The following is a 15,332-nucleotide window of genomic DNA, read 5'->3' as shown; positions in this document are numbered from 1 at the left end:
TCTCTCTCTCTCTCTGACGCGTCATCCTAATGTGGACTCGCCTCCACGCATCGTGGGCTATACACTTATCCTCCTGGACCTCAGTGGAAATCAAACGTACATAAACAAGTAAACAAAATGAAAGGTTATCCGACTCCTTCATAACCACATCCCACATCTTCTTCTCTGTGTGTGTGCACCTGGTATTCCTTATGTTGTGGGGACCTAAATCTGTTTACACGGTCACATTATGGGGACTTGTCTTCCTGGTCAAGTCCCCATAATGTAGATTATTGCATTGTAAGGTTGTGTGCACATGTTTTAAAGTGAATCTGTGGTCAGGGTTTAGTCATAGTTATGGTTAAGGTTAGAGTAAGTCTCCAGGAAATTAATATAAAGCAATTAAATGTCCTCTTAAGTCATGGAAACCAATGTGTGTGTGTGTGTGTACCTGGTATTGCTTATGTTGTGGGGACCTAAATCTGTTCTTCCCAACTTATAGGGACAACAATCCAGTCTCCATAAATTACTGCATTTTAAGGTGTTTTAAAGTGAGGCCAGGGTTTAGGTTTATGTAAATATGGTGAAGGTTAGAATAAGTCTCCGGTAAATTAATGTACAGTAATCATTGCAATGTCCTCTGAAGTCATGTAAACCAGTGTGTGTGTGTGTGGAGAAGGAGAAGAGGGAGGAGGAGGAGGGAGTACTTTTTGAGAAGCGGAGGGTGAATTTGTTGGAGCACTCTCCCTCTCTCTCTCCCTCTCCCTCTCTCTCTGCCTCTCAGGATGAGCTGGTGCTGATGAGAGCGCTGCATCCAGAGTGCGCGGTGGTGCTGATGCTGATGATGGTGCTGATGCTCCGCTGTGTTCTGGCACAGAGAGAAGGGAAGGAAGCGTCAGTTTAAAGCCTCGCGGCTCTGCTCTGCTCTGCTCGGCTCTGCTCTGCTCTGCTCCGGACTCGCCCAAACACAGACAGAGCTCACCCTAAGATAAGTTGAGGAGGATGTGTGGTCCCGCTGAGAAGAATCCTGCCGCGCGTTATTCCTGAGCATCTCGCTTCCTCCATCACTATCTCTCCCCCTTCTCTCTCTCGCTCTCTCTCTCTCTCTCTCTGTTCGGTTTTTACTTCAACTTGTATGTCTTGACGGAGTGAGTGAGTGGCCCATTTGCACTCATGCTCGCAGCCGAGGAGGGATGTAAGGTCCGGGCCATCCACCGCCCTCACATTGCGCGGAGCAGCGGCGATATTCACTGTCGCTGAAGGGAGGAGGGAAAAAGAAAAGGGGGGAAAAAACTACTTTGGGAGATGTGAATGGTCGTGAATGGTCGAGATTGGCTCCTCGCTGCACCGGCTCGCCTGTCCTATGCTCTCGACAACGGGATTTCCAGAGGAAAAAAATGATTGTGGCGTAAAGTGTTTGTGGAGACGCCTGTCACAGAAGCGGACAGGGTGGATGGTTATTTCCCAGACACTTCAAGCCTATGTCTACTGCATTCATTTGTTGGAAACGCTGCCGAGTATCTTCGAGAACAGAGGAATGCTGGTCCAAGATCTAATGCCATTTACTTTAAGTTGTTGGCCTTTTTTCTTCGGTCACTGGTTTTTACTCTCGTGCCAGGTAAGGATCATGCGGCTCAGGCGCGCCGCTGCTCAGTTTACGCATGAGACGAGTGTGTCACTGGAGTTTGATTTACTGAGTAGTGGAGCTCACTATTATTATTTGTTGTGCTGTAATTACCTGTTTCCGTCACCAGGACACATGTGTTTAGTCAACACTGACAGGCATGACACATGCATCTCACCCCCCCCCCCCCTGTGTGTAGCAGCCATCTGTGTTTGGGTGATAACAATATTCAGTTTTCCCAGCAGCAGCAGCAGCAGGCATATGTTTGTGATGACTAGTCTCACCTCTGCCCCCTGTGCTGCCCACAGATAGTGGTGAGCTGCTGTTCACACTCACACAGCCGTTGCCAGGGGTTCATGTGTAATGTGATCTGCTTGAGTTTCCAAGTCTACCCACGCACACACACACTCCTCGGGGCACTCCTGCTGCTGCCCACTCTGTCGGTGGGTGGTTTTCTTGCAGGAGAGCCATAGACGTGCTACCGTTGTGCATGTACTATACATACACAGCAGTGACAGCGGCCCCGAGATGTGGAAGAGAGGACGTCCACACAGTGCCGATATGAGAGGCCGCTGAGTGTTCAAGGGTCTCCATTTGTGCTGCACAGTCAGTGTTGTGCTGATGGTACTTGTGGGTAATGCACTGAAGGACATTATTTCAATGTGTCTCTCTCTCTCTCTTTCTCTCTGTCTCACCATAAGGGAGAACTCCAGAGGTCATGCTCGCAGACTGTGGCGGAGAAAGTTAGTGAACACTGCCAGCTGGCATGCCAGTGTAGAAGATACCCTCCTCTCCCTCCGCCGCCACCTCCGCCGCCTCCTCCACGGCTACTGGGCGCCACAGGTAAGACTCACACACCTGTCACGTCACCAAATCCAAGTCTCGACTCTTTCTCCACCGTTGCATTTCATTGCTAGCACAGACACAAGTGTCAAAAGCAGCTGTCTCGTCTGAAGAGGCTGTTTTTGACTTTCTTTTTATGCTCAGGTGGAAAGATTTTTCATCAGCCTCTTGGGATTTGGTGTGCGAGTGCCCATGCATGGCCACAGTTTTCTCTCTCTGTGTCTGTGTGTGTGATAGAGCCAGCAGGATGTTGACAGCTGAACACAGGACTGATTTATTCCGGGTTCTGACCTTGGGGAGTACCCAGCTGCCTGTAAAAATCCGTGCCTGCTGGGCTGCCAAGCTCTGTGGCTTCCCCCAGAGGAACCCTGATGATTAAAACACAGATGAATCAATTAAATTAGCGTTAATATGGCAGAGATGAGGAGCTAATGAAGCATCCCAGTGGTTCCAGTGTGGTTTTGAAGTCGAGCTTCTGGCAAAAAAAAAAAAAAAAAAAAGGTGTTGTGCATGAAGTATATGTGGCCTGTTGCAGCGCTTCAACACTGAAATGGTAAATCCACTGACAGATCGGCGAGCCTGCTCGCCACCGAAAGTGAAAATGATTTGTACGTCGTCTGAAGCACCTTAATGAACAGTGCACTGAAGTATGGGACAGGCGTTGCTGATGATGCAGCCGTTCTGAGCTATTACTGTGTGACTCCTTCGAATCACTCACCCAGAGCCCCTTAATATTATAAATAGGGAGTAGTACTTCATCATCAAGTCTCAACAGAGAGCAGAGGAAAGGTTTGAATCAATCAGTCCCAATGATTTTTGTCTGGTCAATGTAGATGGACCTCCTTTATTCCCCCCCCACCTCCTCCCCTGACTCAGCTAACTCTGAATCAAGAGTTATAACAGACCCTTTTGTGGTTGTTGTCAAGGTCACTGTATAAACGCTGCCAGGACCATCTGTAAACTGTCGTGTGGGGGGGGGTTAAATACCCAGTTACAGCCAATTAATGGTAAGAGGAACTCACAAAAAAGCAGCGTGTCATGCTACATATGATAAGCACGTGCACAGAGTTGTGTGCAGAGGGTGGGAACACCATGAATAATTCACTTAAATTTTCAATTTAATCCGTGCCGGCACATAATTATCTTAATATCCCCTCAGCAGCCCAATTTTGTAGAATAGTCCGGAATATTGCTTTAAACTGTCGTCTTTTAAAAAATGTGATGAATATGCAAAACTTAAAAAACTGGGACAATGGCTGAGATGTTATCTATCTCGCTAAAAGTATCGGGGTAAAAAAAAAAAAAACAGGAAAAACTGGAAGAGTAAGTGAGCGTCTGTGAGCTAAAAATGGAGTATATTCTGAATTAAAATCTCATCTCATCGCCGTTGACAAAAATGCAGGATTAAAAAATGGAAGTTTGGCTGAGAGAGGCTTTGGGATTCATAGTGACTTATGGTGTGGTGCTGTGTGCTGTGCCAGGTGGAGAAATGCTGAGTCCTATTTGTAGCTGTGCCGTCTATAAACCATTTTATTTCATTCATAACTAAATAACACCACCATGCAGGCAGGAGTCGGGGTGGGGGGTGGTGGTGGTGGTTTGCTGTTTGTATGAACAGCAACCGGAGCGTAACACTGGAACAAATCTGCATAGATCGATGTGCACATGACTAAACTGATTTAGAGATGTGGGAGAAGAGAAGAGGCGAGTTCTGCATTACACACACACACACACACACACACACACACACACACACACACACACACACACACACATTTGCTGATGCACATAATGTCAGACAACATTCCCGGGTGAGTGGTCTCCTGCTCCACAGATCTGATGCAGAAAGAGCAGGAGGTTCCTTCACGGTAAGTAGTGACGGGACTTTAAATGATTCGTGGTGGCAGTTTGGATATCTTTGAACACTAACACCTCCATTATTCCCTGCTATCGTGTTTTATAGACTGTTCAGTGACATAGTTTCTGGTTTGAAAAGTTAAGTATGATGGAAGTCAAAATATCTGGGAAATGAGTTCACTTCTCACTCCTGAAGAGTTAATGGACTCTTTTTCACTAGAATACAATGTCAAATTTGTCAAATTATATTCGTGCATAGCCAATAAAACATGCCACGTTCAGTACAGTGCAGGTGAATTTCCGGTTTCATAAAGTAAGTGACACAATCATGAATGTTGAGGCTTCACGGTATGTGTGTAACTCAAACTGGGTCTCAACCATTTTTATTATTTGAATAAATATCTAATTGCATTTATTTTGACAGTAATATCAGAGGAAATGTTTCATTTTTTACATCATTATGCTCATTTTCATTCGAGAAACCTATTTAAAATCATTATTGTGTGATATTTGTGCAGATCTGTGAGCAACAAAGATGTTCCCTTCAGTCTGTAAAATAAGATGTGTATTGGACAAGACAGTAATTCATCTAAAATGATATTTTTTGACACACATTTTGGCTTTAATAAATATTGCGTATTCATATGTCACATTTGGATGAATTGTTCAGCCCTAACACAAACTACAGTCAGCGTTGTGCCTAAAGAGATTAGCAATGTAATCACAGTAAATGTTTGATTGACTGATATTGATTGAAAGTTCTCCGTATTTGTTTTGTTGAAGACATTTAATTAATTCTCTGTCTCTGTATCGATGTCTTCCTCCTCCTGCCACTCCTCTGTCTCTCTCTGTCTTTCAGTGGCAGAGCCCATGGTGCCCTTGTTGAGGCCCTGGTGGATGGAGATGGACTTTATAGTGCTCGGGACGGTCGGCTGTGCCTCCGCGGTTTTCCTCCTCTCAGCCATCATCATCTGCTACAAGGCCATTAAGAGGTTGGACGTCTCTTCTTCTTCTTCTTCCTTTTTTCCCCTCTTTTCTCACGTTGACTATGATGTCATCGCCCCTGCCGGGTCACGCTGAGGTCAGAGGTTAGATAATGGAATGGGTTGTAAATGTCACAGAGAGAAGATCCACTACAGTGAGTCGCACAGAAACATCCGATATGCTAAATTAATTACTGGAGATGCATTTCTGTGTTGTTGTTTTTTTTTTTTTTTTTTTAATTTGCATAAGTGTTTAAAGCTTCCTAGAACGGCTGCTAGATTCATGAACATGAAAGCGCACATGAGTCGACGAGGAGAAGATTCCCAAGATGCTGCTGCTGCAGCACGGATCCGTTTCCTCCATTTGGCTTATTAGTGAAATGGCTGCGTGAGGTTTTTTGCCTGCAGCAGAACCCAGACCCAATTCTCTGTGTGACATTCAGACGGCAGCGTGTCACACACGCACGATGGCGATTGAACAAACGCACGCACATCGTGCAAAGCGCATATGCGCAGAGAGGCATTTTCACATACATTCATACATCACCCTGGCATATTTACACACACTGTGAAGCGTGGCATAAACACTGAGTTTAGCAGATTCACGTGAGAACCAACTTCCTATGTATTTAAATAGACTTTGTGTCGCATCGTATCATTTTTATGGCACTATATTAAGCCAGTTATGGCTTCCCTCAGCAGAACTATGTTTCCCCCCTTGCTTTAAACAACAAATAGGCAAAGTCAGGCAGTTGGAAGTAATGGGTAGTTGGCTCAGGAATTCATTATGGCAACTCTCCAGCCCCCTGTGTGGCCAAGGGGCACCTTTTTAGTGCAGCAGTGGTAGGAAAGTGTTGTTGCAATATAAGCTCTAGCCCCAAACCCAAGTCATTATTTATGAATTAATTTGCGCAGTCATTCAGTCACAGGCTACATCTTTTATACATGCGAGCAGGTCGTGTCCTGAAGCTCTGTGGGGCTCGAGACTGCAGACTCTGTGCCACGCCGAGCTCGCCCGGAAACATACACAGGTCCAGCTCGACTGGCCTCATTACACATGCATTAGTCGGCGGCCAAAGAATCCAGGGATAAATGTGATTCCTTTAACATCAGCCACGGATGAGAGGAAGGTAGAGGCAACAACACGGTGAAAAGGGCAGATAAAATGTCTCCGAAAACAAGCAAAGGCTGTAATGGTCAATAATAATGTGAGAGCGGGTTTGTTAGTGAGAATAACAGCCAGTTATATATAGCCCTTCCAGCCCCTCGGTGCTCTGGGCTTTCCCAATGAAAATCAGCTGGCCGAGGGCCAAAACGCCTGAGCAGCACAGACAGCAGAGGAGCTGGCTCTGCAGGTCCCCAGCCCTCCTGGACCTTTGTAATTTTTTCATAATCTTTGTCTGCCAGTCATCCGTCAGGAGCAAAGGCTGGCTGGAAAGAAGGAAAAACACTTCAATACAATTATATTCAGAGTCCACAACACACACAACAGAGGATTCAGGCACACGGCTGCATTTCAGAGATGCGGTGCCGTCCGAAAGCAAAAAAAACGCATGATGCTGTATCCAAGAAGCCAAAACAAACAAACCAAGTGATGAATGGAGCTTGGTGCTATTCCCAATCACTGACCCCTGTGGGAGGCTTGTCCAAAATGGATAATATATCACATTGGTTCTGTCTAAGGATGATAAATACTCGACAAAAGAAGAATAATTGTCCAACAAAATGGTTTCAATCCAATATTTACTGATACATGTATTTATCTACTCAGTTGTATTTTTTTTTCCAGCTTTTTTTTCATTCTTGTTGCATGTTATTGTGATTTCCAGATGGCTGGCGTAATTGTAAACCCGCTCAACACATGTCCCAATTTCCTCCATGATACGTTTTCCCCCCCCAAACTTCAAACAGTAGTGAGCGCTGTGATTGCACAGCTACATTATGAAATATTCATCCAACCTGTGAAGTCCTGTGTTGCCACCTGCCACGTGTCAACAGCATGGCATCTATTATTGAACATCTGGGCAGAGGTCGGTTCGAGGGCCACGGCGGTGGCTCCAAGCGACGTGCTCAGTCTGAGCGGAGATTGCGTCCCGGGAGAAATAAACGAGGAGTGGAGCACCTTCCAGCAGGCTGTACATCACCACTGTCGAACAGCGCAACATGAAATAGTGGCCTGTCAAAAAATATCCAAAATTGAAATCACCAAGTGAGCTAGCGGGGGCGTTTGCATGAAACGTTAAATGAATATCGACCACGCTGACTTCGTTCTGAGCAGGAGAATTCCCAGACAGGCTGTAAACAATACCATCTGCTCCACGCATCCCACAGAGTAAACTTTGGTATATCCTAACTCCCCCGAGCTGCAGATGCATTAGCTGATCGTCCGCCCCCGAGGCTGCACGGTTTTCCTTTCCTGGAGGTTTTCCCCAGGTCACATAGGGACACAGCCGGCAGCATCCGTCTTACATAGTGTCCTATAAGACTAAGTGACTATAAGAGCCGCCAAGCTGACAGTCTCAGAGGACTGTGTTTGTTTGGAACTAGATCCTTTAATTAGCATCACCTCCATCAGCCTTTAACCACTATAACCTAAATGTATAGTGTACAATATTCATTCTTCTTCACATCACACGGCCACATAGAGACAAACAACCAGCCACCCTCACACTCACACCTGCGGTCAATTTAGTGTGTCCAATTTGCCTAATTCCCAAATCTGCATGTTTTTGGACGGTGGAAGCAAACCAGGAGAATTGTCAGAATAATTGTTACCATGCTGATGCTGAGCAGGTGTGATGTTTATTGCATGTTAGCAAATCAAAAGTCATTGTGTTACGCTGTTGAATGTCTGTCCATCTATGAATATGTCATATCTTAACACACAAACCACATTTTTGAATTGAAATAACTACTTTCTCGCTGAAAATTATCACAAAACTGCGTTCCACAGAAAAATATTTATTTCAGGTTTATATTTGTTTTCTCTTTGCCGATATGTTCTGGTGAAATGCATTCTGGGATACATGGCTTTGCCAAGTATGCTCAAGTTACCACCCGATGCATACTTGTCGTGCAAAATGGGCGGAGCCAGAACACGGGGTTATGAGAACCGAGTACGCTAGTACAGAGAAGTACGCATAATGAGAAACGGCCACTATCTGTGCCCAGGGGAGAATGGGGGGATTGGGTGCCTTGCTCAGCGGTACCCCAGCCCTTGGCACATCCTGGGATTGAACCAGCAACCTTCTGGTTAAGAGCCCAATTCTTTTTCCTTGTTGGCGTTCGTCAAAATGACTCAGGTCCATCCACTCCGATCACGTACCCATATATATACAGTAGAACAGTATTTCTAATTTCCCCCCCCAAGTCCTAAGTACATGTACCACAGTTTGAGAACGCTAACGTTGACTAACCTTAGGTACCTGCAGGCTCTAGTTAATGGGGCATATATATCTGACTTATGCCGATTTTCCACTACATGGAATTTAGTGCATGTTTTAGATGTTTGCCTGCTCCAAAACGGCTGATTCAAATGGTCATCTCTTCAGTAAGCTCTGCTGAAGCCTGATAACGAGCTATTTATTTGAATCAGTGTGTGTTGGAGCAGGGAAACCTCTAAAACATGCAGGACAGTGGCTCCTCAGGACCAGGAGTGAAAAACCCTGCATTATATTGTCGCCTCACCACACCTTGCCTCGCTACAGCTCGACTCTACACGGTTTGGTTCGCTTTGCTTGTAAAGTGTACAAGTGTTTGCTTGTAAAGTCATTACAGAACGGCTGCATGAAACTGCACGACTGCACGTTTTATACGCGACACACACTATCGCTAATGGAAAAGCAAAATAACCGTGCCTAGGTGAGTCACGTCTGGACCGTGTAGTGGAAAAGCACCATTATTTACTTGTTATATTCATGAGAGATGTTCCTTCTTTTTAAAAAAATGACATACTCTCATGAAGGAGTTATAACATTTCCAAACACAGCCTCAACAAATTCTAAACACGGCAAAGTTATTTGGCCCAATAAGGATTCCCCCTGTGCTCGATGCCGATCATCAGAGTTGGACTTGGCCAGCTGAGGCTTTGAGTGGGTAGGAGAGGAGACCCGGAGCTAAGATGTCGCTCAAGGGTCCTCCTCTGTGCCAGTGAAGGCACTGTACAGTGTTGACTGACTGGGACAATGACTGTACTAACTGTATTCAGATCTGTCTCTGCGTTACATAAGCCAGATCAGGGGAGAGCGGGAGCCACAGTACACTGGGCAAATATAATAACCACAAATGCACCGAGGAGCGCATGAAAAGGGTGGCATTGAATGATACCGCTCGTCACAGGCCAGTGGCGGGCGGGGAGGATCATGTGTTGCAAGCTTTATCTTTGCACCAGAACGTCCTCTCAGAAAGTCGAGCACGACAGCACACGCAGTGTTGAGGTTATGTATCGATGTTATTCCCCGGCTGTTTTTGAGAGCCACACATTTACTCATTACTTAGTGGGCAGATTGCATCTCCCAGTCACAGTAGGTAATTGCCTTATCCCCCCGCGATGCAAAGCATCCTTTCCCTCCCATCTCCTTGCAAAAGTGACCTTTGAACACTGAGCTTATTAGAAAGGATTGTTGAGACCGGCGTAACCGTCCACAATGGCCCCGAGAAATCAAATCAGTCCAAAGGTTAATAGTCTCGAATCTCTGTTTAATGACATGGACTTTTAGCTGAGGGGAGTGGAATATAACATCAAATCTCTCCTGACAAGAAACTTATCCTCAAGTCAAGTCAAGTTAACTTTATTTCTAGTTTAAAAAACAGCCAAGGTCCAACAAAGTGCTTTACAGATTTAAAGGCACAGCAACATAAAAGGTATAAAACATAAAATATATATTTTTTAAAGTTTCCAGCTTGACTTTTTTTTTAACCTGAAGTGAAGGCCAAGAAGAAAAGGTGTGTCTTTAAAAGTGACGCCTCCAAAAGATCGAAAGTTTAAGGCCCTGGTATAGTTCCGTCGCATTGCGACCCTGATATACTCGTGCTTCAGGGTCCTGTAGTATCTGACTTCACCACTGGGTGGCTGTACTTTGGTGACGCCAGGAATCTTCCCGAATGGTGAATAGGAAGAAGAAAGTGATGCTACGGACACGGTCTGGTTCGAGCGGCTCAAAGCTGAAAGGTCTGTCGGGCAGGGGAGTCTTCTTCTGTTTTGCGGAAGTATACCAGGGGCCTTTAGGGCCAGCTTCAGAAAAGGCCAGATCGACCCGGGGTTTTCATCGAGATTTGGGCACTAAAATCTAAAAGCATACCGAACGATGGCGCCAAAACCTTTAAGAGCTTTAACAACCGACAATTGCATTTTAAAATCAATCCTAAAACGAATAGGAAGCCGGTAGAGAGAGCGCAACACAGGTGTGATGTGGTCTTTTTTCCTGTTAAAAGGCAAGCAGGAGTCACAGAGAATTACAATAATCCAGCTGAGATGTTATACAAATATGGATCAGTGTCTGACCTAGCGAGGGAGATAGGCCTTCACCTCGGCGATGAGCCTTAATCGAAAAAGCTTAAAGGTGCATTATGTAATAAATCTAAAGCAAGTGGATCATAAAATCCTCCTAATATGTCACAGAGACTCAGGAATAATGTTCATATAACAAACTGAACTCCAACAACAACAGTACAGACAAAATATTTGCATTAAAAAAACATTTTGCAGACTGCAAATCATGTTTATGTTTTGAAATCATGTTTTGGCATGTGGCGCCACCTACTGCCGGCTACCAATCATTGCCGTCAGTAGAGTCTCAGCTGCCGAGCAACCACCGGTTGCCAGTTAAGTCACAAAAAGAAACCTAAAAGACCTCGGTATTTTGAATTTGAATGTAGTAACCGTTTTTGGCCACATTCTTACATATGGCACCTTTAACTTAATGATGGAATTTGAAAGCCAAGTAAAGAAAAGCCAGAGGACCCAATGCACCCACATCCACTCGATCAAGGTGACCAAACACGACGACTTCTGTTTTATTTTCATGTCGGTGAAGAAAGTTTAATTATAGCCAATTAAAGTTCTGACTCTGTGACAATGTTTATTTGCAGGAAACCACTGCGAAAAGAAGAGAACGGTACGAGTCGCGGGGAATACGCCATGAGCATCCGTAACAAGAAGGCCATGGGAACAAACAACACTGTGGTATAAGACTGTGTTTTCAGGAAGATGCGGAACGTGACACATCACGGCACGGCACGGCACGGCCATCTCTCACCTTACCCCAAATACCACAGTCCCTTCTCACCCAGAATGCAACAGGGTTTGTTTCTTTTCAACCCCGAGGTATTCAGATACCTTCCTTCTTTGTTTGGCATGTGGCCGGGGGACTAAAGACACCTTTCAGCTCAAGAGGAGCTGTAAAAGACGGAAGAAGGTGGGCGGGGGGGGGGGGGGAGGCTGAAAGGAAATGGAGAGAAAGAGCCACGCACACCCTCGTGGCGTCCAGAGTGGCACAGCGGGCTGAACATTATGCTCTGAGTAACAGCGAGTGTTGCTGACAGGCTGGTTGGCTGCTGGCTGGAGAGGGGACTGTCTGCCAGTCTGCTGCAGATCCAGACCTCTCACACTGTTGACATCTGCAACGGAGCAACAGACAATACTGCAGCTCTGCTGTCACATGGGTGGCACCTCACACACACACACACACACACACACACACTAAATAATGTGCATGCAGTTTTTAAACAGAGAATGCAACATTTTTTTTATATTCCAATCCTCACACTGTTCCGTCTTTTGTTCTCCATTTCTGACGCCGATGTCGTGCGAGAGTCGCTGCTGCTCCCTGATCTGAGATGTGGATTCATCTGACTATGCAATTTAAAGAAATCCATATTTAAAAGAAAAAAAAAAAAAAGTGGGATCAAAAGGAGCAACAACTTCTAATGGGACATTCTGGTTATTTTTACCACACCAAAAAAAAAACACTCAAGACTCATTGTAATAGTCGTCCATTTATTTACCTTTGCTCCGTTTATTTCCTAATCTTCTACATTTGAATTTATTTTTCTACTTAAACGGAATAAAAACTTGTCTCGTAAGTTAACTCGCATCTTGAGGATCATCTTGATGAATCCATCCATTGTATTTCTCTCTTCTTCTTCTTCTTTTTTTTTTTTTAAAGTGAATCATTTATAAACCATGTGAATCATTTGTGGTGCTCCGCTGCTTTAAGCCCTGCTGTCGGTTTTGTCGAGACGCTGATGCAGAAAACATGTTTTGTCATCAGTTGTTGTGTCTCTGGGGTGTTTTAATATGCTCTTCTCTGTTTCCCAGAGACTTCAGCTAAAAAACGGGGGTTTTAATGATGTACTATGTAAAAAAAAAAAAAAAATAGCGTTGTTTCTGTGCTGCATCATATGCTCGTCCCCCCTCTTTGGTTAGTTATGTCAACGCAAGCCCCTAAAAAAACTTGCTTTCACACGTCACCTGGTTTATTTTTTGTTGTTTCTGAGTCTTTAGATGCCTTCAGCTGTGTTTTGTGGATTGGATTTGACAATCTTCTCTTTTTCTTTTTTCTCTTTTTTCCTGTCTGTCAAGAAGGGCTTAGCCCAGGGGACATGAACCCAGTGTTGACCTTGTGTGAGCGACAGGAGACTTAGCCAATAGCCGGAGATCAGGTTGCACAGAGGATGGCCTCAGTAGGGATGTGTGTGTGAGTGTGTGTGTGGGTATACTGTACATACTTTTTTCAGTTATTCAGGATCTTTTCTGGCCTTGTCAGTGTTTGGAGACTAAAACCTGGTCCAAACACTAATTTCTGAACAACCGATCAAGTTTAGGGTTTAAATGACACTACCGTTCAAAAGTTTGGGGTCACCTATACATTTTGTTTGTGTTTTCCATTAAAAGTCACATTTTTATTCATCAAAAGAGTTGCAAAATGAATAGAAAATATAGTCAAGACACTGACAAGATTAGAACTAATGATTTTTGTTCAAAATGATAATTCTACCCTTTTGTCAAAGAACCAGCAAAACTGTTTTCAGCTGTGCTAACATCATTGCACAAGGGTTTTCTAATCATCCAATATCCTTCTAACACGATTAGCAAACACAATGTACCATTAGAACACTGGAGAGAAATAGGCCTCTATACACCTATGTACATATTCCATTAAAAACCAGACGTTTGCAGCTAGAATAGTCGTTTACCACATTAACAATGAATAGAGTGTATTTCTGATTACTTTAATGTTATGTTACCGTAATTTTATGTACATAAAAAGTGCTTTTCCTTCAAAAATAAGGACATTTCTAAGTGACCCCAAACTTTTGAACGCTAGTGTAGGTTAAAGGCAGGGTTGGAGATCCTGGAAACAAAAGTCCACACCCCTTTCTTCAGACTTCCCTTCAAAACCACGCCTCCAGAGCACAGGAGCGCGCAGCGAACACAGATTCACGCATACTGCGCAGCATCGGTAACTTTCGGTACGTTTCGATGGCGCTAACTTTTTTGGATACTTGTTCAAATGACATCGCGATGCCGAAAAACAACAAATACTCTCAAAAGATCGCAAAGACATAAAGCGAAAGCTACCTGTCCGGTAGAAACAGAGCCACCATGGCATCATTTTGCAGCCCCGATGTTCACTCTGGTCTTGGGTCGCTCTGCATCAGCCTTTTTCTTGGCAGTTGCTTTTCTCAAAAAACGTCTTTCATTTGCGACCTATACCTGTTTTTGCCACCTTTTCTGCCATAACGTTGCTGCAACTGTCTCGTTGGATTTAGCACGTTAGCATAAGGCAGTTTGATTGATGCATCACGATCCAATTACTTAATTTTGGCAGTTTAATATGACTGGATAGTGTTTTTGCAGGCCTGTCCGCTCCACAGGTGAATGATTATTTTATTTCTGTGAGGATTCATCAGTTCATTGTTTACAATCAGGGTGTGAAGAGGGTTTTACAGTAAAAAAAAAAATGCTCCAGAAAATAATCTTCCACCCCACCTTTAAGGTTTAATTGCTTATAGTTAATTTCAGGGACGTCGCTGTTGTTTGGGCTGTCCAAATGAATGGAATACACTGCAGTGTCTGTTAGTGAGACTGGTATCCTCCACATCCCTGCTGGAAAAACACAACTGAGCTGAAATGGAGCATCACTCAATGCTGCTGTGTTTTTTTTTTTTTTTTACATAAAATCTGTGCGTCTCTAAGCTTGCGAGCGTGTGTGTGTATTTGCGTGTGCATTCGGTTATGTGTGTGTCTCTGTCGGTCTGTCTGTGAGTGTGCATGCAGATGAGTGTACTCGGTGAGAGTGGGCTGCACTCTGTCAGTTAGGTATAAGACATTTGGAAAAAAAAAAAATCAACAACAACCACACGCTTGCATCTGAACACGCACAAGTATTAGCTAACAGTGTGCACCCATACATCCCCCCCCCCCGCCCCCACCTGTCTGAGAGAAACGAAGGATGCATGAATGTAAATATTGATATTTAAATATCTGCCTTCTGACTGTTAATTCATGTACAGTGTAACAGAACATGATGTTTATACATAGCAACACTTAAACGAAAAACGTGCTACCATTTAGAATAAATGTCAATGTTATGTCATGTTGATGGAGGAAGCCATTCATGTATATATGGCAATCGATAGTACACACACACACACATTTATGCATTATACCAAACAGATAGAGAGATGTGTATGCGTTTGTTTTCATTGCTGGAGTTTTTCAGTTGTAAATAAAACTGTACATAATAAGTGACGTACAGTCTGTTGTGTCTAAGGAGGTGCTGATAATGGATGTTATTATGTTGATATTTGTTTTTGTGATAGAACCTGGTGCTTTTTTTTCAGACAGCATGCCGGCCAATGATTGGTCAGAGAGTTTCGTGACTGGAAGAGTCATGAGTGCAATCAAAGTGAACAATGTCGAATGTAGATCAGTTAAAAATCCCCGAAAACGTGCGTTGGTCTCCAACATTTAGCAAAGAAAATGTCTAAAATCTCTGGTGTAACAGCTCACGCGGACCCAACGCGCACCGTGTGCATGACTC

The 15,332-nt window shown here is 44.2% G+C and overlaps 1 protein-coding gene across 1 annotated transcript; it reads left to right on the top strand.

The window, feature by feature from the left end:
- Positions 1 to 1,342: 1,342 nt before the first annotated feature.
- prima1 (proline rich membrane anchor 1) lies at positions 1,343 to 11,476 on the top strand (the record flags this gene model as incomplete). The annotated part of the gene is made up of 4 exons (XM_083909924.1): positions 1,343 to 1,597; positions 2,305 to 2,446; positions 5,163 to 5,295; positions 11,377 to 11,476. The coding sequence occupies 4 exons, from the start codon at positions 1,343 to 1,345 to the stop codon at positions 11,474 to 11,476; spliced, it is 630 nt and encodes a 209-aa protein (XP_083766050.1).
- Between the last annotated feature and the right edge of the window lie 3,856 nt (positions 11,477 to 15,332).

This window comes from Microchirus variegatus, assembly GCF_963457635.1.
Source record: "Microchirus variegatus genome assembly, chromosome: 2".
In the NCBI taxonomy this organism is placed as follows: domain Eukaryota; kingdom Metazoa; phylum Chordata; class Actinopteri; order Pleuronectiformes; family Soleidae; genus Microchirus; species Microchirus variegatus.
This window is presented reverse-complemented; position numbering and strand designations above follow the sequence as displayed.